The sequence below is a fragment of the Plectropomus leopardus genome, chromosome 3 (genome assembly GCF_008729295.1).
Source record: "Plectropomus leopardus isolate mb chromosome 3, YSFRI_Pleo_2.0, whole genome shotgun sequence".
NCBI lineage: Eukaryota > Metazoa > Chordata > Actinopteri > Perciformes > Serranidae > Plectropomus > Plectropomus leopardus.
This window is the reverse complement of record NC_056465.1, coordinates 33653348-33679248: the sequence shown is the minus strand read 5'-3', so window position 1 is coordinate 33679248 and position 25901 is coordinate 33653348. Positions and strand designations below refer to the sequence as shown.

Here is a 25901-nt window from a genome sequence, read left to right as displayed (position 1 = left end):
CGAGCAATTTGCAGGGATTCTGTCCTCTAGGGAAGACATGCAATTATAAACAGAGTCAAAATGGAGGAACCCTCGCCCCACAGCTCTCGGTTTCTTTCTCGCCTTCCTCTTTTGCACATATTCTTTCAGATCAGTTCACACTGGTCTGTTGAGCTGCTTCTGGGGAGCACAGTGTGAGATTTGTTCTTTGCACCTCTGTGTGAAAAAGCTGGCGGACAGTACACACAGATGCAACAAAGAGACGAACTCTGGGTTTCACATCTCACAGAGAAAACAGTGAATAATCATCTCGCTTCAGTAACTCCACAAGGAGCTGCAGCACATCTGCCAGAGCTGCTGTGTCACAGTAACTATGCTGCTCTCTTGAGAGATCTGTCTAATGACTCAAATCTAGTTTTTTTCTGATACTAACACAGGGTTCCCACACATTTTGATGGACAAAACTTCAAAGCTTTTCCAAGAAAATTTAAGGACTCGTGATACTAAAAGATAAATGTCTTGCCCGCTTGCCTGCTGTTTTTCAAACTTATTAGACTAAAACTCAAACGTAATTTTATCTAGCTGGCAAACATGAAGACAGAGACAGAATACTAGATAGAAGAAAAGTACGTGATGGTAAAAAATCATCCACAGGGAAAAAAAACACACCACCGTGTTACACAATGAGGGAGAAAAAGTCGATACAGCAAAGTATCGCTGGATTTTTGTGTGGTAATATCATATGGATACCCAAATGCAAGGTATTGTTTTTTTATTTTAAATGAAACTGTTGGCAGCCTTCTTGAATGATAAAATGTATTGCCTTTCAGTTTACTAGATACAATTTACAGCAAAAAAAAGATTGAAATGAAAAACTTAAACTTTATCTTATGAGATAAAACTGAAAAAGTTGAAAAAGTTTTGCTTTGGGGACATTATTTTGCAGATGAAGAAAGGTAATGTATCGCAATATATTGCAAAATATGTACCAACACAATACTCAACATATTGCAACAAGTTTAAAATGGCCATATTATTATATTGTGATAATATTTTAAGTATTGTGGGGCCTCTGGTGATTTCTGCCCCTAAAATAGTGTGACAATTTTATTACACACAAGAAAAATTCCATGACTTTTCCAGAAATTTCAATGATTTTCTATCAATTTCAATTCCAGGCCTGGAAAATAAGATTGGGATATTTCATTTCTTTTATAGTTTTTCTATTACTATGGGAACCCTGCTATCCATCCAGTTTAGTGTTTGGAAAATATGAGTGTCAGCTTTTCCCACAGCCCTCTATAGATACCCAATGTTCCCCTTTATCAGAAAAACAGAACTAAACAGTGAAGAAGACAGATTCCAGTCCGAAGAAACCACACGCCGTCCCAACACCAGTTACTCCCAGAGAGTTTGCACACATTCAGATACAGCACCTGGAGTACTCCCACTTTCCGAGCCGGCGTCGCTCTTCCTGCATTTCTTCGCTGATCCCAACGCTGTCACATCATAAACACATACACTCAGTATAGAGCATGTCAACATCAAAGAGTAACTGTAGTGTTTTTCAACCTGGTTCCTATTTTTCCATGTTTTGTGTCTAAGTGACTGATGGGGACTAAGATTTTTGAAGTGGTCCAGTTTTAAGACAAAGCGTGAAACATTAAAACATTATGGAGAGGACCCTACAGCGATTAGACTAGAAAGTCTCTATTGTCCATGAGTGCAATTTGGTTTGCAGCAGTAGTCAAAACAACTAAAATCATACACAACATCATAAAATAACACAATAAATCGAAATAAGTGCATGTAATATACAACAGATGTCACAATCACATGAAATGCAGAAGAAAAAGTGTTCTAATACAACTTATCTAAGAGCGCTGCATGATCAAAAACACAAATGTTGATGGGAAAAAGGCCTCAAATATCTGTTCGATTTGGCCCTCCGAGGAAATTTAAACCTCCTGATTGATGGCAGGAGCCAGACAGACCTTTATGTTAAAGAGTAAGATCCTTTTTGTTTAACCACAAACAGCCCCGAAATCACTATCCCGATTATATGATATTTCTCAGAATCAAACATTTTAAATAAAAGCATATCATCGTGTTGCAGTCAGTGTTGGTTTAATGGAGGACGAGACATAAACGAGAGCGGATAACAGTGACCGCTCAGTGTTTTCAAAACAGTAATTGGCAACAGTCTCTGCCAAATATGATGCTCTGTTCTGGGGACATGCACTAATCCTCGGACTTGGCACAGAGGCTCAGCAGATGTTCAAATAAAAAATAAATAAAAAAAACACTGGATGAAATAAATATAACTCTTCAGCTGATGATCCAACTGCTTCCAGCACATAAATGTCAACAACAAACCCATTGCTTTTTGTCTATGAAAGCTTATCTGATTTCACTTTCAGCTCAATTTATTACGCTTATATTTGATTTGAATCCTTTCAGTGTTTGAACTTCGGCTGAATTTTAAACTCCTTGCAGCACTTGCACTCACTTCACCTTCATTAAGTTCTTACACTTAGACTGAAGCTTGTACCAGTGGGGAAAAAAACAACTTCTTTCACTTCCATTTAACTTCCACTCCAGCTTTTATTATTGTATTTTGTGAGCTGCATCAGCATCTTTCAGTGTTAAAAACTTATTTCAGCACTTCTGTTTTATCCTCCAGTCTAACCTCATCACACCCTCGCTGCTACTTCATTCAGAATTTTGAAAAATCTGTTTTATTGACTGTTTTACACGATCACTGACTGCTGGCTTCTCTTAATTGGTTGGTGGGGGACGCAAGCTTCCGAAAATAAGAAAACTTGTTGCAGGGCACATATTAGTGTTCACCATGACTCAAAAATTGACATCTATAGAGAAGTTTGGTCATATTTTGAACTAATTTTGAGCATCTGCAAATTAATTTAATACCTGATATGTTAAGAGCCACTAAAGTTAAGCATAATATGACATTAATTAGATGCTGTTTTTGTTATTTGTGCTGCCATCTTGACTGTAAGGCAGTTGGGAGGGACAAATTCACCGGGCAGGACCTGGTTTTGTTCTGTCTGCCGCACAGCGAACATTTCAAGATCAGAGCGTTTTGACTGCTTGATTTTGTAGATTTGGTCATCTGTCTTTGATAATTGTGCCTTTAAACTCAAATAGTTTCTTTTTTGGTCTATTTTAAGTGTGTTTATTTGTTGTACTTGTTGTATAGCCTGCAGACAAAGTTAATGTTAAGTCTAGTTATGAACCACACGGATCAAAGATTTGAGGCTCTTTCAGTTATTAAAAATATAATCATCCTCGTGATTATATTCTATCTATATTTTACATACCGCCACACATAGCCACATACTGCCTGTTGGCAGAAACACTCGATATGCTCTGTGCAACGCGCCACACCTCAGTCAAAAATAGAGGCGGTGTGTATTTTTCTTAGCTTCTAGGGCTTTTCTGAAATGCGCTGCAGCGAGTCTACTGGAATTACAAGAATTGTCTAGAGTGACCGCCATCAATCAGCTCGGGTGGCCGTCAGCTGCCTGGTCGCCTGAACGAAATCTGCGCTCTAGAGAGTGCACTTTTCTAGTTCAAACTTCTTTCACTAATTGTAATTGTTTTAATATATTGAATGATTATTTTTAAAATATTGCCTAAAATCAGGCTCTCGAGCCAATACATTCTGGTCTATAAAAGGGCTTGAAGATGTTTAAGTGTCTGTTGCTCAGAGGAATAGATGCACCTGAAAATTTCTGCATTGGAGCTGGAAGCTTATAACTCTTGCCTGACCCAGCGTGAGCTCACTGGGATGTCGTCTTTTCTTTACAGCCCGAGGCTCGAAGATAAGCTGCACACCTGCTCGCTCACAAACCATCCATCAAAACCCAATAACAGCAACCAGCAGCGTCTCCTCTCACTCCAGATGTTTGGTATCTCAGCACCTCCATCACATCCACATCCGACGCCTCATCACAACTGCTGCTTCTGTCTGACTCATCAGCCAGAGGACTGTGTCATAAAAACAGTAAACGACACTTGCAAATGTATTCTTCAGCATTAAATTTGGAGAGAAACACTACAAGCCTGTTTTAATGCTCTGTGTGATGTTATGTCCGAGTTCTCCTCCTTTCAAAGCGCCCCCCCCCAAAAAGAGCCAAAATGTGTAAATGTATGCACATATACAAAGGATGATACCAAGATATCTGCCTGCCATGCACCACATGTCCCGGTTACCATGGCGACAAGTTCATGGGGGAGATTTTGGCAGCGCTCTAAACCTCCAGCTAACACAATAGTTCCTGCTCGCTACAAGGAGGCATTACTCATATTAAACAGAGCCTGTTCGCTCAGGCCGCCTCTGCTGCTGTCACACACATCACCGCGACCATAATCCGCTTTATCATGACAAATGGAGGCTCCCGGCCCCTGTGCGTCACGGGCGGACCAAAATAAGTGAGGCTGGGCTCGAAACAGACAGATAGGCATGCAGACCTAATGCTGATAACATCTTCAGCAGTTAGTGGTATGGCAGGCTGGTGATAAACAGCTGTTTCAACGGTGGATTCAGCATCACTTTTGGCTCAGGAGGAAAAAAGGCTGCTGCCCTAAATGTGGAAAAATGACTTATCATCTGTGGCCCCATGTCCAGGGGGACACAAATCAAGCAGGGGGTCTGGGGGCCCTTCCCTATAAGATTTTAAGTGCCAGACACTAATTTCAAAGTCCTCTGCTACTTTTAAGGTAATAAAGTGTCAATAAAAGTAAAGCACAGTTGCATCAATTATATTTAGGAGTAAAACAAACAAACAAAAGATGTGTGAAAAATGTTTGGCCTGTCAAAATGACCAAGAACTGATTGAAAAACTCAGAAATATCATTATACTTGTACAATAAATCTAATTTTGACCTTCAATCATAAACCTCCCACAAAGGATGGGGGATGCTTTGGTGAATTAATGTCCACCAATGTCCAATTACTTAGTTTCATCAGAAAGCACAGTACTGTTTCTTATCTAGGAATTATTTGTTTTGAATTATTTTTTTGTTTTGAATGTAATTTTAGCCTTTAGCCAAACATCATTCAGGAAGGGTGGGGTAGACTGGTCTTTGTAAGATTTATTTCCAACAAGATGCTTGTTTATTTTCGTCATCTCGAGCATGGAAAGCTTTGCGCGTGCATTAGAGTAGGGAATGCACGAAAAGTTGGGACAAATCACGTCCCACATTCAGTAAGGGACGTTGCACTTTATTCTGTCACATAGGACGATCATGTTGTACAAGGGAGGGGTGGCATCCCTGCTTTAAAAATGATCTTGATTTTATGAGTTTGTGTTGAATCTAAGAGTATAACCTATCGATCTGCTATAACATAAAACGCAGATATTTCTTTAAAGATTTGAAAGCTGTGGGTATAAGCCAGCAGCAGCGGAGAACTCTGGCCCCACCTCCTGGACAACTCCTCCAAGATTTTGATTTGATTTTGATAAGGAGAAAACTATTATAAACACAGAGGAAACGTGTAGCTGCTCTACAAAGACAGAGCAGTAACCAAAAAATAAGTGAGTCTTTTTTCAGGGTGGCTGGCAAACGAAGTGGAGTAGACTCAACTTAGTATAATATGTAAATACTCAAGTGAATTACAAGTACCTCGCAATTGTACCTATGTACAGTAATTCAGTGAAAGTATTTTCCACCGCTGGATAGTAGCTTCTAGAAGCCACAGTTAACCAATCCAGCGGCAGAAACTGCAGTTTTAGCTCTGTTTTGAATGTTTCTTCTTTTTTCGACTGTCATTTGCCTCCTTGTGTAAAATTTTGAGATAAATACAGATGCATGACTTTCACAGAATATATTTCATAAAAGCTAAGAAGGAACAGTATGTGTAACACAGTAAAGTGTGAACAATTAGGTCATTCTTCAAAAGCTATACACACTTTCAATGAAATCATGAAATTTCTGTCAGAGTCTGAATCCTTTTCACACCATGACATCTTTCTGTGGATAATGTGATGTCATTTGTAAAAGGAAATTAAATAGGCTTTTCGTTTGGAGCAATGCTATAGCCTTGTTTTTCTTAAGTTTGAATAATTGATTTTACATTTTTTTATCCCTGGTTTTGATTTTATCTTCTTTTCTTTGATTGAATTTTATTTAGTTATTTTTAATTATTTATTTTGTTTGATTGTTTTTTTAATAGTCTTGCAATTTCTTTTATTTTTTGTTTTATTTATTTACTTATTAATTAATTAACCAATTTATTTATTTTTTGCTCAAGCACTTGGGCTGTATGTTTGTATGAAAGGTAATGTATTTTTTGTTGACTTTGAATGAAAACACTCCTCCAGCATTACCTATCCAACAAGTTAATCCCTGATCAATTACCAAAGTTATCACCCTCGGACAAATTAACTGTGGGTATTTTTTTTTTTTAATATTGGTCATTTTCATGAATGGGATACATTAAGCTCTGAGGACTTTTAGGTTAATCCAAAAGGAAATGCAGATTTTATTTTATATGCATTAAACTGTGATGTTACCTGATGTGCAGCCAGGACAGCATGGGTGTCGTCCCACCGCCAAACACCCAGACAGTGAAGAAGACGATGAGCAGCGTGGTGGTGAACATCATCTGACGGGCGTAAGTTGCCGTGTCCCGGATGGCCAAGGCGAACGCCATCGCCCCACGCAGACCTGTAGAGGGTCACGTGCAATGATTAGTCGATTAGCTGACAGAAAAAAATAGCAACTCCTCCAATTATCGTGATTGTTAAGTGTTTTTATTTATTAATTAATTTTAGGATGGTAAAATTGCATACATTAAGATTTTAGACTGTTGTCCAATCACATTTAATCTGAAATTATAAGAAAAAAAACATGAAAGTGGCTTTTCATACCTGCAAACATCATCATGTGCTGGAAGTTTCCTTTGATCTTGTGCCGTCTGCCGAGGTTGAGAAGGAAGGACAGCGGGTAAATGTTGAAAGCTCTTCCGATGAATATGGCGATCTGACAGGAAGGTTAAGAACTCTTTGACTGAACAAGGTGTCCTGACTAAAGTGATACATGAAAGTGAACTTCACATCTTTCTTTCTTATGATCTTATTATCTTTTGGGATGTAAATAGCACAAAACTCTGGCATGTCCACAGGGACCTGCAGTCTCCAAGTCATCCAGTATGACCCAGTTCTGCAGGTGTGGAAACATTTTTTGTCCATGAGAGGGGTAACCCCACATGGAAACAGACAAACACGCTTGTTGTGTCTCAAAAGGATACAAAAGCTCCAATGATGAAAATGGGGCTGAAGATGTGATTCTGGAAGGTGAACAGAGCCAAACCCATGTAGGAGAAGATGAAGTTTTCAGCCAGGAAGTGAAGGACCTCAAAGAGCTGTGTGAAAAATATAATATTCGTTATGAATATCAGTTTAGAAACATATGAAAACGCAGCAAGAATAAAACAAAAAATCCACAGAAAGATTGTTGAAATGTTCAGATTCAATAAGGGGGATTTCACAGAGTTTCCACACTGCAAAAGGTCCTCTGGCTGGAGCTAAGTGCCTCATCTATTCCCTCAGAATCACGAAAAGCTTTGGGAGTTGTTTTTCTTTTCTCTCCCAGGCTGACAGAGCGGCACTCTGCCATGATGACTGCTCAGCCGACTGCATTTTGTTGCTCTAAGCGGGAAGAACAAGATGAAGGAACTGGAAATGCAAAAGGATTTGTCACTTTTAGGCACAGGAAAATGTGCCTAAAAAAAGAAAAAAAATAATTTAAAATATTTTTTAAATTAATGATTACTTTAATTTTTACTCAACAAAATTTTAAATCTGTAGTTTTGATAATAATACATATAGTTTTGCCTGGCTTTTTAATTTTGGACAAATTTAATGCAATCTGTGAAACTTTTTTTTACTAAATTGCTCATTGCCTTTTTGTCTTGTACTTTTTTTGTTGAGGATTCAAAGGTGTACGTGCTTGAGAAAGACGTCCGAGAGAAACACAAGGAAAGTGATGTTTCTCCAGATTTCAAAGGGTTAACCTTCCCTCTCTGATGTGCATGTGTAGCTTTCTTTGAAACTGAGTAACCTGCCAGAATACTTGGAGCACTCATCCCAAAATGTGTCACCCTGTGTGGTGTCTTCGTGCTAATCTGCAGCCCGTCCTCAAGGCTGACCTCCCTCTGAGAAACTAAACAGTCGTGTCAGGAGGGATGTCCTCAGACAACCCCGATTAAGGTCACAGCGGGCTGATCATCGAGCCATCTGGCACCGGGGCCGAGCACCCTGTTCATATGTCACAGAGTTCAAAACCATCCAAAATAAGCGGGGCTGCGTGTGCGGGAAGTGATCAGACGCTACCTGCTTGGTGCGTTTGGTGGACTCCGCAGAGAGGTTGTTGTAGGTGTAGTGAGCCTGCGTGATGCCACAGAACAGCACGGACACGACGCCTGAGAGACAACACACACAAAGAGACACATTTAATACAAAGAGACAGAGTAATTTGGATATGCAATAGAAAATTCATAAATTCCTGTATCCAGTGAAATATAATTATAGTAAAAACGAACGTGCATTCACAGACCTTGGCTTGCTTTATGCTAAAAAATGTATTGCACTTTTATGGAAAAACCTTAACAGACCAAACACAAATCAGTAGATAAGATTTGTGTTATCATGCCACCCATTAGAAAGACTAACTTATACATTAAAAGGCAAACAGAATATTTTTGAAAACATATGCAGTCCCTTTATGAATTATGTGAAGGATTTAGATCTGTCATATGATCACCGCATTGATACATTTTTGTGGACAATGCAGATTCTGAGTTTATGTAAATTATGTACTTAATTTGTTGGGTTTTTTTGTCTTTTAAATGTGTCTCATATTTAGCAATTGAAATTATGGTACTCCATTTTGTATAGCTTACCAGTTTTAACATATGAGGAGCATTTTGTTTTTTTTATTGTTTCATTTTATTGTTATTTTATGTATTATATTTCTTTAAATACTCTTTTATTCTTCATTCTGTGTTATGTCACAGCTATATATTATGTGTTATATGGTGATAAGATGTATTATAAAATATGTAAAATCTAAATAAAAATATTGTGGAAAAAAAAAAGAAAATTAATAAATGTAGAGACATCAGAAGCAAAGATTAGCGTTTCATTCCTCTTGTTGCTTTGCTACTGTGTGTCATATTATCTGTTAATTTCCTCTGCTGCACATCTGCTACATAATCTCTATTTAAGTCGCTGTCACATTTCATTTGCATAACAGGCAGACTGAGCTCTCTGAGGACAGTTTACCAGCACTCAGTTTGCTCATAATTACATTATTCAGCAAAATCGACAGTTTGGAATTAAATGACTCTATCTTGAGAAAATGCACTCACCAATGATCATTAACAACTTGAAAAATATATAAGACTAAAGCATCTTTTGAAAGACCACACTTTCTTTTTTCCCCACAAGACCCAGTTTACTGGCCACAAGAAGAGCGACACTGGCAGGAAACTTGTGTCATTAACTGGGGTTTAAAAGATGAGGGCCTTTCCCTGCACAGATGCAGTCTGCAATGAGTAGATGCTAAAAGTACCCACAAAGCCACAAGAGTGTTTCGCTTAGTTCACCTCTGTGCTCTGATTGGCTCGCAGTCCTAACCTTGGCGTGTCAAGATCTGAGGTGATTACATTTACAGCACAGAGGTAATGGTAGTGCAGGCCATCTGCAGAAGAACTGGGCTGGACTTGGTGAAACGCTGGTGTTTGGTGGGTAAATTCTTCTACATGCACAACTTTGTATTATTATGTCATTGTGCTGTGAATTTGTTTTGACCTCATGTAAAGTAGCTCTAAATTATAATCTGGTGCAGTGCATCAAATGGTAACATTTATGCTTAAACTGCACATGGTCCCTTTTAAATAAATAAATAAATAAATAAATAAATAAATAACCTCTGAGTTGGATCAATGGGCTCATTGAGCCCCCTAGTGGTCATTACCAAAAATGCATTTAGAGATTTTGGTATCTATATTTTTTTTAAATAGCTGACAATATAAAAATAATACATAAAAAATACATAAATATTTGTGGCCTTGCTATGTCTTCTTGCTAACAGAATAAGAAGACAAAAAAATTGTGAACTCCTAACCTTAAAACTGTGCTGATGTTTAACAGGCAGGGAGAGACTAATTAGAGATTGAATTTAGCTGCATTATGGGAAATGAAGGACTGAGTGTTTTTGGAGCTTTACCCAAACAAGGACCAAAAATATGCATATGTTGGCCTCTTCTGCTTCAAATTGACTGTTCTTTAATTAACCTGTCTACAACTTAATAAAATACAATACTAAATCACTTAGGTACCTCTCATGTTCTTTCAAAAAAAAAAAGGGCCACAAACTAACAAATTATGATATCATAAATCTAAAAGATTTCAAAGTGGAAAAAAATGAATTCAATATTTGAATAAAGGTTGTGCTATTCATAGTCTAACTAAAACATTCAACTCTTTCCACATTTTTTGCCTTTTTTTAAGTTAAAAGCAACCAGACTTGCTTTAAACAGAAGAATTTCAACAATATTAAGAAAGTAAAGTTGTTTCTGATGTGTTTTTGTAGACATACCATAACATAGATGAATGAGAATCTTTGATTATTTACTCCTCCCTTTCCAAGCCTTTCCAGGCAAATTCAAGCCGCTACTGCAACATAAAAAAAAAACGGCCCTATCTAGACTAGAGCTTCGTCCGCTCTGGGCTACTGTAGAAACACAGCGGTGCAACATGGGGATCCTCGTAGACGAGAACCTGCTCCCTATGTACACATTAACAGCTCATTCTGAACTAACACAATAATTCTTAGTTTCCACTTATTATACATTAATGAAAACATAATTATGATTATTATATTCCACGTCTGCCAATATATCTCCTTAAATCCTACACACTGGACCTTTAAGTCAGATAGAAGTTTGACAGACGTCTTTAGAAATCCAGACCAAAGCCGTCTGGTGCCCGCTTCCCAAAATGCCACCACTTCCTCGACAGTAGTTCCCCGTTGCAGCTCACCTGTGAACCCGCAGGCTTCGGCGAGCAAGAAGGTGCTCCAGGACATGAGGAAGAAGAGAGCCGTCTCCAGCAGCGGGAAACAGTGCAGCTTGGTGAACTTGGTGACGTGGGAGTCCAGTTAAAGACACAACACTGTTTTGAACTTTTACTAAACACAACAATAACACACCTATTTGCAATTGAAACTTGAATCAATTGGATTTTTCTCTGTGTTTTCACTTCAAAGTAGGTGTCAGAGAAGGATATGAGAGCGGTGACGACTCCTGTGGCTGCACCCATCACAAAGGAGCCGCTGAAGATACCCAGGAAAATCCCCACGGACTTGAAAAAGGCTGAGGCATCAAACATGTGTGTGTTCGCTCCACTGGGCTGGTAAGCCACAATTGACCTGAAATACGCAAAAAAACATTTCAGTGTTTGTCATAAATGCAAAATATTTCCAATAATGTTTTTATTTGATTCACATCTCATCTCATTTTGGCTTTTTTCGAAAATTATTTCTATGTCCATTATTTGGTTAATTATAGACCAAAATGTAATTATTCATAAATATCTCTAGTAGTAGGTGTTTTGTAATCTTCCAGCAGAGGGAGGCAGAGTGCCGTCTGTCTGTCTGTCTAGAAGAGCAGTGATGCAAAGCGGTGCCGCTCTGTCTCACACTTCAGTGTTGAATTTCAACATCAGAAGGCAAAAGGAGCTCAAAAAACAGGCAGAGAAAGAGATTTTTCCGGTGTAAAACGAGAGAAGGTGATGAGTTTGGCAGATACTGGTTAACAGGGCTGAAATCTGACTCACGAAGAAAGCACAATGGCCACTGCGTCATTCATAACACTCTCTCCAAACAGCAGAGCGTAGAGATCCCCATCTGCGTGGAGCTCATTAAAGATGGCCAACACCGTCACTACACATACAGATAGAAGAAAAAATCTTTTACATAAACAGCCACAAACTGCAGCACATAACGCTGGACGACTGTCAGCATGTCGTACCTGGGTCTGTGGCCGAGATTATGGCACCAAAGAAAAGGCAGTCAGTGTAGTAGAACTTGTCAGTCAGCTGTCCGACCACTTGCATCAGTTTGACCACACCATACATCAAATTCCTGTTGATGGATGTCCAGGTGAGAGGAGAACAAAAAGGTACATTAAGTTCTCTTTAAACAGCAAGGTTTGATCATTAAAGGGACAGTTCCCCTCAAATCAAAAACACATAGTTTTCCTCTGACCTGTAGTGCTGTTTATCAGTCTAGCTTGTTTTGGTGTGAGTTGTAGAGTTTTGGAGATAACTGCCGTAGAGACGTAACATAACGGAGAAAGATGGCACTCAGTGTGTGGTGCTCAAAGCGCCAAATTTGAAAAACTTAACAGCAATGTCATTTCCATAAATCATGACCCGGTTATTTAAGATAATCCACAGACCTTGTTGTAAGCGGTTTCATTTAAGAACTATGATGACAAACTTAACTTTAAGCACCCTATTACATCCTGACTAATACATGGAGAACAATTATTGGCTTTTTATAATAATAATCAACTTTATTTGTATAGCACCTTTCATACAACAAATGCAGCCCAACGTGTTTCACAAGAAAGAAATTAAAAGCACCAAGTGCTTAACATCAAAACACATAAAAGACATCATAAAACCTGCATGAAAAATAAAATAAAATCAGAATAGAAAGAATGCATTTTCAAATGGATAATATCCACTTGATAATACTAGTAAACGTAAGATAAAATAAGGATAAAATAAGGTATACAGAAATTAGAATTGTTTCCCCTTTTTGTTATCTCTTGTTATGCAGAAATAAAACAGCTGAATCATTTTTTATGTGTTTTAGATTATGGAGATGTCATATAGAAAAGCTGCAGCCTCTACATTAAAGTCACTTAATGCTGTTTATCACCAAAGGTTCATAACTGGTGATCCTTACAGCTCCCACCACTGACATCTTTAGAAATAAGTCAGCTGGCCACATCTGGCTGTGAGGCAACAACAGAACTGGTTTTTATTGATCAAAACAAATGTGAAACACATGCTACCTCCCTTCACTTAATCCCTTTCACTCTAAACTCACATAACCTTGGAAGTCTGTTTCAGAATAGCTTGTTGCATCATATTCCCCAAAATAGGGGTGAACAAGTAAAAATTAATCTTAAACTTGGACACTCTTCAACCATTCTGACTTATTTCAGATCTGGTTTTAATTGAATGTAAATGTTTTTAATATTCAACGCTGTAACATGTTTGTCATCTTGGCTTTTCTATTTTTAGCTTTTTACATTACTATTTATTTATCTATTATATTTAAAGGGGATCATGTAAAGTTTAAAACATAAATGTTACTATTTGATACACCGTACCCAATTAGAGCTTCGTGCTACTTTGCATCTGCTGCTGGTTGATATTTTAAACACTTGACAACTCACACCAAAACAATCTAGACTGATTAATAGCGCTACAGGTAAGAGGAAAACTATGTTGTTTGAATCTAGAGGTGAACTGTCCCTTTAAGTTCCTGGTTTTAAACTGACATTTCATAATCAGAAGTTGAGCACTCACCCAATAACAAAACATGAGATGGCAGTGCCAAGAAAAGCATAGGTTATGATGGAGCCCAGATTCCTGAAGAAGTGTCTCTGGAAAAGAAGAAAAACACATTTTCTGAATAGGTTTAACAAAAGTTAGCAAAGTTAGGGCAACACACATTTTTTTTTTTACTTTTCTTTTACAAAACACGTAAAGAATCAACAAAGGCCCCGGGTCATTAACGTCCACGGGTGGGCGAGTGACTCCCTGTCAAACAGATCTTGAAACACAAACACAGATTCAGCTGTTTGACTGGTTATAAAACAAACAAGAAATCCAAAACAAACACTTTCTCTGGATCACTTCCAAAGCCGAGTGTCAAAGAAAAAAAAGGCTACTTCAGATTTCTCGAGGAAACGTGCCTTTTTCCTCACTGACTGTCAGGAGTGATATCTGGAAATAAAACATAAAAGACTCCAATAGAGGGGAAGAAAGAAATACTCTGATTAATATATTTCAGGATGTACATGACAGCTGCTCTGTGGCTGCACAGTCAGGTGACACACAGCTAACCACGCAAAAATATGCACATCAGTAACAATCCGGTTTTGCTACATTGATCTAGAGAAGACATCAACTGAGGCGACACGTTAACAAACAAAGAGGCAGACAAACATCAGAGCCTCTGTCTCTCCCTCTCGAGCTGTTAGCATAGCGTTTAAACTCAACTCCCACTGCAACGGATGATTTAAGAAAATAGCCTGACGCGTGCTGCGGCTTCCCGTTTCCTGGGGACTGTTGTTTGACTCAGCAAATTCCATCTCAAATTACAGTTTGACAGGAAAAAGCATGTCAATACATTTTCAGTAGCTTTAAAATTATTTCTAACAACCAACCTTAGAAACCTTGTAGATAATGAGAACCAACAGCTGGCACAGATTTAACAGTGACACAGCAGATTAATGCTGCTGAAACAATCGATTGATGGTTGATTATTTTAATTTTAACCTACAGTGTTGATAATGGTCTGTAGGACTCCAAAAACTATCTGTAGTTTTTGGAGTCTCACTACATTATACAATGATTAAACCTATTCACTCCTGATAGGACTGAATTATCTGCAAATATTAATTTATCTTATTTTTCACAATTAATCTGACCTTTTTTTGATTAATCAATTAATCTATAACTAATTTATTAATTATTCCAAAAATTGTTTTTTAAAATACTCGATTAATATAACAAATAACTATTTTTATTTGTATCAATATTATCTGCTTTAAATGGACTGTACTTACATAGAGCTTTTGTCATCTTTTTGACCACTCAAAGCACTTTCACACTACACATCACATTCACACACACATTCACACACTGGTGGCTGACGCTACCGTACAAGGAGGAGGATCAAACCGTTGACTCGCTAATTAGAGGATGACCCGCTTTACCTCTGAGCCACAGCTGCTGCTGTGTTATTACATCAATAACAGCAATAATGATAATAGCAGACCCTATTTGACATATGCTTAATCAGAAAAATACTTCACTTCACTAAATAGCACTGCTGAGACACACGAGCAATTCTTATAATTATAATAAAAACTACACATTATTTAATCATTGTTTATCATAGCAGCATTTTCCCTGAACTGGAAAATCAGTATCTTCTCTTGCGCTCTTGACTTAAAACTTAAAATGTTTGAGACATGGATTTATTTAATCACTGGAGTAATTACAGTTTAAACTGGTTTGATTTATGCAAACCAGTTGAACTGCATTTGCCACCAGGAGATATTCTGACTAATTAAAAATTAGCTAACATTATTAACCTGTGCATACACTATCACGGCTGTAAATCCCACAACATTCAGTTATATAGTTATATGTATATTCAGTATATAGTTATAAGTAGTAAGACAACTTGATTAAACATTATTTTATGATATGGTATAAAGTATTATATAACATTATGTATAACGTAAAGTACAGCTGAGGCTGATGGGAGTATCATTCATTTTGATATATGTTGAATATTTAGCTCAGTTTCCTCACATCTGAGACAGAAATTCATGTTAAGCAAACATGTCACATGTAACGGTTAACTTTATTGAGTAAGTTGAAAATAAATATGTCTACATTTTATATCTAAATATGAAATCTAAATGTTTACAAAAGCTGCATATAGCCAACTTACTTTAAATAAAACTGAGTCAACTTCCATATGATGAAACTACAGGCCAACTTTACCCAGCGGTCTCATTTAAATATATTTAGATTTAACATCCGTATTAGACATTTAGATTATGATTAAACTTTAAAAGAATAACATTATATCATATAATGTAAACACAATGTGAACAGTTCCATATAACATGTTGTTAGATATGAGTTTTTGCATCAAATATAAGTAAATAATTTAAAATACCTAAACATTGTCCTATTACTTTTAATTAACTTTATTAAGCATACAACATTTCCGTAGATCTTCGTCAGGCAAAGTTGTAGTAGTTAACCTGATGAAGGTCTGAGAACCGAAAAACTGTTAAAGTTTACTGCAAGTAATAAGAGAGTGTGCAGGAATTTTCTTCACATATGGACATTGTCCTCCTATGCATCTATGTGTGTGTGCATGAAACTTTTTTGCCTCAAATGAAAGAAAAGTGAGATAATATCAAAACTATATCAGGTGGAAAACAGGATCAGAAATTCCACCTTTGGCGCCCAATAATGTCTGTACAAAGTCTCATGACAATCCATCCAACAGTTGCTGAGAAATTTGCGACGCAGCATTAGCAAACTGCAACTGACCAGGACTGCAATCCCAGAGGCCACGCTGCTAATTAACCTGGTTAAAACTGAATTAAATCTCAATCCCTTCACTGTAACCCGTGGTCAGATCCTCATAAGATGCTCTTCACAGTAGCAAAGCACAAGGCCACTTCTCCTCACTAATGTCTGACTTCTCCTTGATATCATCTATCGCTGTATAATTGGATAAGTCTGAGGTGAGCCTTCACAATAAGAACGCGGATCAGATGTCACCAGCTGTTTAAACACATTTCACTCTCCATTATTTCAAGATCAGGCCACTGAAGCACTTTTTCTGGAGATCCACAGTTCTGATACATAAAAAGCACCAACTCACAGTTAAATTCACTTACTGTAAATTTAGTGAGGGATTAATAATGACAAGCACAAAGCCACACTGAGGTTTCCCCAAATACAACAGATCTGTTGCGCTACAACAAGTGAAAGCAGAACCTGCTCATATTGTCAGCATCAGCGTTTGTATTTGCCAGAGAGGAAATGAAAGACATCTGCTCTGGACTTCCCCTCAAAAGGTCCACTTATGTTCAGTCAACACTGAACGCTGTCCGTGGCCAATGAGCGCTTTTCTTAGAGGACCATCTGTCCAATAAGACAGCAGTTTGTGGCAGCAGATTCGTCCACCTGGAGCATACAACAACATCTTCTTAAAGGTCCAGAGTGTAGGATTTAGGGGGATATATTAGCAGAAATGGCACATAATATAATAAATGTGTTTTCTTTGACGCACAGTTTCAGCTGGTTGCAATTTGCTCACCTGTCCTCACCACTAAATACCTCTGAATCCCCCTAAATTTTCCACTTTGTTCCTTTAAGCAACTGTTTATCACCTAAATTCAGCCTCACAAAATCTGAATTTGACATGCCACGTCTCACCTTCTTTAGACTGTACCCAGCATGGAAAATGATTGGAGGCAGCAATATGTTGAAGAAAACTTCAGGGTCAAATGTCACCTGGAAGAGATGAGAAATTCAAATTAACAAGGTAAATGTGGAAAAGTTAGAAATGAAGAATTTCTCTCTGACAGTTTCTGACCTTGCGCAGCATATCATTCTGCTCCACATTGTGAATCTCCCTGGAGTTGATCTCCCCTTTGAGGGTGTACTCAAAGAACTTGCCGCTGACATTAAGCAGCAGGGTGCTGACAGGTCCTTCCTTCAGCGAGCAGCTCGGGGGTGTCTTGTTGTGGTAGCTGGTGGCAGGGATGCCGTACCGCAGAATCACACCTACCAGCAAACCTGGGGAGAAAACAACCACTGTGAGACAAGAAAACGCACGAGGAGTGTAAAGCTTTAGACGTGTTTTCGCAGATGAAGTCTCAGTTAATGAATGTGGGGCAAACAATCCACAAACAAACGCCACCAAAATCAATCTCATCCAGCCAGTTGCTCGGCTCTGGATGATTCTGCAGGTGCTTCTGCTTTACAAGCCCCGAGGATCAGGCGGTGACACCGAGAGAGCAGCAGAGCAAAGGAAGAAAAATGGGGAGACGCTTGTGGGAAGAGCTAAAGCCAGGAAAAAAGGAATGAGGCAGGCAGTTAGAGAACATAAATCCCCTGATCAGACAGCAGTTATCTGCAGGAGGCTAACAGAGCAAAGCTGCCAGCACCGCACTCACTCTTCCCACCAGAGAGGGTTAACCTCGTATATAACGCTCTGGCTTCGGCCTGAACACACACACAAATAGTGACAGCTTTGCAACAGAAATAGTGTTGACTTTCACTAATTGTTAAGAGTCAAACCGCCTGTTGTCTTAGTTTCTTGCAAAATAGTTCACAAACTTTAGGTTCTTTCCAGCTCATGGGAGGTTTCATGTGTTTGAACTGGGAAGTAACACAAAGGGAAACTAAGTCGCTGATAAAAGATGCCATGTTCCTTCTTTGAACTGTCACTAAAAATTGTATTAATCTGAATCACTGATTTGATTAACACAATGAACAACTGACAACACAGTTTTTTTTTCTGTAGAGTCTGCTCTTTATACAGCAAATCAATATTGGGACAAGGTTTCCACTTGGCAGCACTTTTATACTGGTGATAGTCCAAAAAATACAAAGAGTGTGCTCTAACAAAATGTGGGTTTTAACTTCCGTTACATTAAACTGAATCCAACTACAACTTCTAAAAGCAAGTTTTTCACTACAAATATTAAATATTAGTGTAGTAAGATTTAGGGGGATAATACTTCGTTCTTTCAACACTGTTCAGTTCAACACAAAGATGTTGCCCCCCCAGAACCTGCTAATGTGTGCTCACCTTTTTGTCTCTGATATTTTAAGATCCAGTCATTCAGGTTTTTGAGCCAAATAATCCACAGAAGTCTCTTTCTCTCCAAAACCAACCAACATGGTGAGTTAAACCAGTAAAAACACAGTATAAAGCAGTTTCACAGTAAAAATGTATGTCTGTATTTTTGCGACAATCCTCGTTGTGAAGTGGTTGATAACTACAGCGGCAGAGTGAAAACTGGAGTCAGTGTTTGGTTTGCTCATTTTGGGCTACTGTAGAAACATGGTGGTGCAAAATGGTGAACTCCGTTGATGAGGACCCGCTTCCTACGTAGATATAAATAACTCATTCTAAGGTAACAAAATTTTCGAGTGGGAAATTGGAAAATTTTGATGATACCCAAGTTGTGACGTTTGTGTGACGTTTTAGGGCAGCAGAAATGGAGGAAAGCATGAAAACAGGGTCAACAACTGACAATAAAAAATGATATATTTCATTATTTTGTTCCTAATAGCTATCATTTACTTTTAGTGTAAGCATATATTAGCTGTAGCGTGTCAGGCCGGTACACTAACATTGATAACGTTACTTTGTAAGACGAGGTGACGACTTCAAGTCATAAATGCATGAACATGGTGGGCAAAAGTGGTCACATGTAAAGTCTGATATGGTATTAATTTTAACTGCTGTCCATGAAGTGACCTAGATTAAATATAAAGATATATTACATAAAAAATATTAAAAATAATATGAGTAAACTGGAAACAGCTTTCAACCTCTTGTTTGCATTAAATTGCAACCCAATGTTTGTAGCTTCCATGTTGTTCCCACTTTACGAACTCAAAGCACATGAACACAACAAAGTCCGAAAAACTACTTCCAAACTCAGAAACTCCGACCTTCAGACATCACACGAACGAACACACGAATACCATTTAACAACCTCAGGCGGCTCCTTTCGAGAAGTTCACTCACAAAACAGACACACAAACACAAACAGCACATACAAGCACACGTAACTGCCGTGACCATGGAAAACACAACATAACATCCTCAGATTCAGATTTTAATTAGCAGCAAACTGATTTGGGTTTAGCAGGATAGATAGCCTTTATCGTCCCATTGGAAATTCTTTTTCACAGTCTGTCCATACATACAAGCATCAGCGAACCCACCAACACTACATGAACACAAACCCCCCCCCAGACAACGAAAGACATCTCTATAAAACAAGACAGCAGGCAACATAGGCCCAGGAGGAGCAATAGATTAGACTGATGTATAAACACGTTTTTCAGCCAGTTGTGTTTAAATGGAGAGACTCTGAATCACTTATTGGAGTGCAGAAGTTGGTATTTTCTGCATGCTCTCTTTGTGGGTTTTAGGCTACCCGCAAACCTACTTCCAGAACATGGGCCAAATACATGTGAAGCTGAAAAACTACAGGCAGTTTAACTGCAAAAACACCAAAAACTGTTTTCTATTAAAGTGAAAGGAACAAATCAAAGTCTGTTCTCCTTATGTGACATCACTGGTTAATAAGTGACATTTGTAGCAATGACTAACAGGGATCAATCTGATAAGATATGTGGGAAAAAAAGAAAAACAAAATACAGATGCGTCTCTGAGACATTACACTGCACTCACTGAGGCTGTGGTTATGTTATCTGATCAGGCAGTCAGATGATAAAAGGCAGGCTTTGTTTTTGTTGTATCTGCCACTGTTTTGCTGCTACAAAAGTGTTCCTTAGACTTTGTAATATTTTAGACTATTTCGTGAATACTCTGTGCTCATGTGGATGTCCCACTAGGAATAAACATAAACTAACTGGCACAGAAATACATGTTAACCTGGCTGAAAACAGCACTTACAACTGGGATGAACTGGTTACCTTTAATTTAAAATCTGTAGCCTTTAACGACCGAAGACAAAGGCAATCTCTCTCATTTATGAGACGGCTGAAGGTTTAAATACTTGTAAAAGGTGTCTGAAAGCAGCACAAGGAAAGCGATGTTGCTCCAGGTTCCAAAAGGTTAATGTTATGTACCGAATCACAAAGTCAAATTCCTTGTAAATGCGAAGTTACTGGGCAATAAAAACATTTCTGATTTTGATTCTGACTTCACCGTTAACAGCTAGTTAATGGGAAAAGTGAGTACATAGTAGGAGTGTGAATAACCAGAGGCCCCACGATACGATATTATCACGATACTTAAGTCACAATTACAATAACATTGTAATTTTATACATGCTGCATTATGCTGAGTATAACAGTAACATACATTGTGATATATTGTGATTTACTAACATTTTTAACTGCAAATTATGTCCCAAAGGGAAACCTTTGTCAACACGTAAGTTTCAAGTATGTTCATCTCACATTGGTCATTTTTGTTGCAGCTAACTATGTCTAGTGGATTGGGAAAAGGAACTGATTTTTATTATTCTAGTAGTCTACCCAAGTTGAATTTGTATTTCCAATATTAATCAACTATAACAACAACAACAAAATCGATACTTGACATCCTGTATTGATACAATATCATCATACAAAAATAACAAGATACTATTCTATATCGATTTTTGCCCACCCTTATACATATGCAAATTATGGATTTTATATATTTCTATGTAATATATTTCTTTTTTCCCATTGCCCTGTAAACCCTTTGAAACCTGGATCAACAACAGTCTTGTGCTGGGTTCAGATGCCTCTCACAAGTATTTAATTCCAGAGCATACCGGTTTGACTTCTTTTGAAAAAAAGGGGAAAAAGTTGACAACTTTGCCAGAAATATCCCACACATTGCTAGAAATTAGTAGATTTAGATTTTGTTTTTAATCTAGGGGGAAATGTCCATTTAACTATATTTATAATTATTATAATTATGTTTTTCAAATTGTTACAGAATTATTTTTAAAAGCACCTTTTAAGATAATTTCTTCTTTTTACTTTCCTTTTATTTTTACTTTTTTTTCTACTTTTTTTTCTGGATAATTTTTAGGTCACTTTCTTTTGCTTTTTTAAGCTAATCGTGTTCTTTTTGGCATAATTTCCTTTTAAATTGCTCATTGCCTTCTTCTTTTTATGTTTTTGAAACAAATCAAGCAAATTTGCTCTGATTCAAAGGGTTAAACACTCTGAAGGATTTAAAGATGGTGTATCAAATATTTAAAAGGAACATTGTATAAGCCTTGGCAGGGGGATGCTCTACAAGTAGCTACTTCAACAACTGTATCAGATGTGAATTTATATTTTAATGGCGTTATACGAGATAAAACGATGCCCATTAGGCTGTAATCTAGTTTATTACACCACAGACAGAGGGTGTAAGTGCCCTCAGATATGTCAGGGTGCTGATTCCCGGTCAATCAGGGATAAAGCTGCACATGCAGCAGCCTAGCGGAGAGTAGCCGAGGCTGAGCAGCCGACAGCACCTTCTAGAAATTAGCACTGGCCCAGCCAATTAGGAGCAATGTGAGCTGGTGGAAATGCGGAGGCGCGTCGGTGCATTTGTTCAGACTTAAAATCATGTGTGTACCTCCGGCTTTATCAGCTGGTCGCCTCGGTACAGCCGCTGTGCAACCACCGGGGAGACTGAATCATGCTAAGCCTGCGGGAAGGTGGTGTTGGTGAAGCAGCGAGTGTGTACGTGTTTGTGTGTTTAACCTCTAAGCCTCACCGTAAATCATTGCCAGTCCGGTTTCGTGCAGAAAACGGACCCGTCTGTGCTTGAAGAGCCATATGGTGAGAATCGTTAAGGTCAGCAGCAAAATGAATGTCAGCAAATTAACGCTGTCCTGTCGGTGACTTTCCTCAGCCTCCTTCTCGGTGGCAAGTTCTTCTATTCCGCCGTCCTCCGCCTTCAGCCCCCCGGACACCGCGCTCAATAAGATCCAAACGGGCATCATCGTGTCCAAGGCTCCGCTGCGCTTCGGCTGTCGGAGAGCGTCCATGGTGCAGGATGCTGCTGCTGCTGCTGCTGCTGACAGCTCACCGCCTCTATGCCATGTCACTGCTGGAAGGTACACACAGCTGAGCCGAGTGGGGAAACAATCCAGAGCTCGCAGACCGTAGACTGGAGAGTTCAACCTTTTAAAGGTACACTGCGCCGTGGAGAAAAAGGCGAGGAAGGCGCTCGGAAGTGAGACTGCGCTGCCCTTGTGGAGGAGAGCAGATCACACTGTCGCTCCAGGCTGCCTCCGACTCAAGCTACTGAGTCATTGTCCTTAGAATTTGATGAATTTGCAGTTTGGTCCGCTAAAAAACAGGAAATCCACGTAGGATGTAAAAGTCCAGCATTTTGCAAGATGCAAATACCCGGTTCAGATAATGTGGCCTAGTGGGGTGAGAGGTGGTACAAACACCAGGGGTGCATAACTGGAGGGGGGGGGCAGAGTAATATGTTTATTATTTTTTAATTGGGGTTGTATGAGACACTTATCAAAGTATATTACCTACGTTCAACGGCGCAGATTTCATTTCAATTATTATAACTACTTGTGTTGTGTGGCATGTTGTCATGTTAGGAAGAGAATTTCAGACAGTATTTGAATAGACTGTAAATACTCTTGCTCTCCTGCAAAACTTTTGCTCTGTTTGTTATTATCTGCTTGTTTTTATCTCATCTTGTTTGCAAACAAATAAACTCAAATTGAAAATTTTGAGAATACAACACAGAATTTTATGCAATAATTTGGTCTTTTTCTGCATCAATTTATGGTGTTAATGTCATTAATTTAATCAAAATAAAAGATGTGAACTGAACTGATATTGATTTTTTTAGGTGCAGCTGCCTCTGTCCACAGCAGTACATTGGTTAGCTTCTGTGCCCCAAACTGGGGGCGTGCCAACTGGTATCTACTGCATGTAATACACTGATTCTGGATAAATACCTCATATAACCTCACTTCAGAAGATCTGAAGTTTCCCTTTAAAGCTGCACTAGTTGATACCTATATATTGTCAGTGGACAAGGGGGCCTTCAACAACCCCGAGACCCCAAACAGGTTATTCTAGTTATGCCTTGTGCCATTATGTGCTGCAACAGAAGTGTTGCTGGTTTCACTCGATCTGATGGACTGCTCCACTGCCATATATTTCCCACTGAGGTCCGCTGCGATTGTAGTGGCTACAGGAAATAAACTAAAAGTCGTTGAGAGGTTGAGGCTGGGCCTGGTCTACTGTCTAACACGCCAACAAAAGACTTCCTTAGATTCAAAAATATGTTTAAAAAATGTATTAAAGAAAAGGAATCAACTTATTATAACGTGCACAAAGTGAGTCAAAATGAGTCAAAACGTGCAGTCAAAATAAAAATACAGCGACCCACTTCCTATTCCAACACAGGTGAAGAGCAGATACTCATATAAATTATGAATGTCACCGCCCAAATCCATCTGAACCAACTCTCCAATAATCATGAAACTAATAAATATCCTAAAACACTAATAAAAACACAATACCAAAATATATACCATCTCAAATTAATATTAATGTTAAAAAATTCCCTCCTCTCTACTCCAACAGTGAGTAAGCAAACCTTGTGGATAAATGAAGAGGATGAATCTCTCAAAATGAATTTAAAAGTTATGCAATACTTGCACCTGGAGGCCAATCAGTCACCATTAGCACCACATGTGGTTTTATCATATGATTTGTCATTACTGTGACGAGAATCAGCTGTTGTTAGGCATTAAAGGGAGTCTGGTGAAATGTTTACTTTAAGCAACCTTAGCTATTATTTTTAAATTTAAATTCTGTCACTGTTTTGTGTTTTACACTGTATGAACTATAATACTCAGATGCCCATTCAGTAGAGCTTTTGCCTTACATCACCTACCCCAGCATTTGTGTTTTGTATTACATCAGTCACTTAACGGTCATGTGGTTACACAGAATAAAAAGGGGATGTAGAGAAAGGCCGGGCTTTGGAGCATCTCTCAGAGGCATGATGGGGGATTACCTATTATTAGAGTGGCCGAGTGGCTTAAGTTGCAAGCTAATCTGATGTCTGGTTGGACATGGGTTACATGTTATTTGTGGTTTGTTGTGCATGATTGTGATCCTTTTACCTCTCACTCCAGAAACACTGCAAATATATAAACCTGTCTGGCTGCTGTCTAAAAAAAAAAACCCACTCTTATTATAATACATGTTAGATTCAAGACTCTTATCACCTTTTTTATTTTATCTCATGATATTATAATTTTTTTCTTTAAGATATTTTCACTGGAGCTGATAAATTTGTATAAGCAGCTTGGTTGCAAAGGCAGACAACACCCAGAGAGGTGTGTCCACTGTGTAAATGATGGTGCGTTCAGGGTAGTCTAGTAATTCAAAGACTTTGGATTTGACCTGGGTGATCCTCCTCAATAATCATTGATGCAAGAGGTGAGGTCAAATTTGAGAGAACATATTTAAGAGTGAATTACTTTGTGGTGAGTGGATTGTTTTGCCACAGAAAAAGAAAATAGAGAGGAGGAAATCATGTCATCATCTATAAAACACAAATATATTTCCCAGTAGTAGGTATTGTATAATTATATACGGTAGATGAAGTGTAGATAAAAGACGAGAAAGATGTTACAAGTCATTCATGCAAACAACAACATACGAAAACAAATATGAAACAAGATACAAGACAAGACACAAACATATAATGCACTTACAACACAAGTAGTGTAAATATAAATACATGTAGTATAAGTAAATGTAAACAAATGTTAAGTGCAATAAACAGTAAAGGGAGTTCCCTGAAGATATTTATGTAGTAAGGTGCAAACGGTCAAAGTAAAATTTGACAGGGAATGAATCAGCATATTTAATTTAACTTGCAAAGAATATCTTCTATGTCTGTGCTTTTTATTTTATGTACTATAGACATGAGATATTATATTTATAACTAAGAAAAGGAATATAAACACGTTGTGGATTAAGTAAACAGTTACATTAATAATTCCATTTTTTTTTTTAATTCCATATAAGTGTTTACATTTGCCTTGTTCATTTTTGTTGTCCTTTTTTTTAGCTGCTATGTCTCTTTCTGTATAAATACCTATTTACCATGTGTACAACCATACTTGGTGTTTTGTGTGTGATGTGCTTTTTTGTGTAGTTTTATGTTGTATTGTCTGTCTCATGTTGTGTGTATCATTTTATAAGTGCTATTGTGTGTGTTTGTTTTGTGTGAGGTTTTTGTTTGTTTGTTATTGTCCCGTTTTCGTTCAGACCTGCCAAGGGACTGAAGTCAGAAATATTTTA

At 38.1% G+C, this 25901-nt stretch overlaps 1 protein-coding gene across 1 annotated transcript in view; it reads right to left on the bottom strand.

Annotated features, from left to right (window-relative positions):
- Window positions 1–23105, bottom strand: part of slc9a7 (solute carrier family 9 member 7) — a 36628-nt gene extending 13523 nt beyond the window's left edge. The window contains exons 1-12 of the mRNA XM_042483655.1: window positions 22321–23105; window positions 17443–17645; window positions 17283–17360; window positions 13614–13690; window positions 12041–12153; window positions 11847–11952; window positions 11298–11439; window positions 11052–11157; window positions 8340–8428; window positions 7256–7369; window positions 6876–6987; window positions 6519–6672 (exon numbers count right to left, since the gene is read on the bottom strand). Of these exons, the coding sequence (XP_042339589.1) occupies window positions 6519–6672; window positions 6876–6987; window positions 7256–7369; window positions 8340–8428; window positions 11052–11157; window positions 11298–11439; window positions 11847–11952; window positions 12041–12153; window positions 13614–13690; window positions 17283–17360; window positions 17443–17645; window positions 22321–22594 (1568 nt within the window). The 5' untranslated portion in view covers window positions 22595–23105. The remainder of the gene's footprint in view (window positions 1–6518; window positions 6673–6875; window positions 6988–7255; window positions 7370–8339; window positions 8429–11051; window positions 11158–11297; window positions 11440–11846; window positions 11953–12040; window positions 12154–13613; window positions 13691–17282; window positions 17361–17442; window positions 17646–22320) is intronic.
- Between the last annotated feature and the right edge of the window lie 2796 nt (window positions 23106–25901).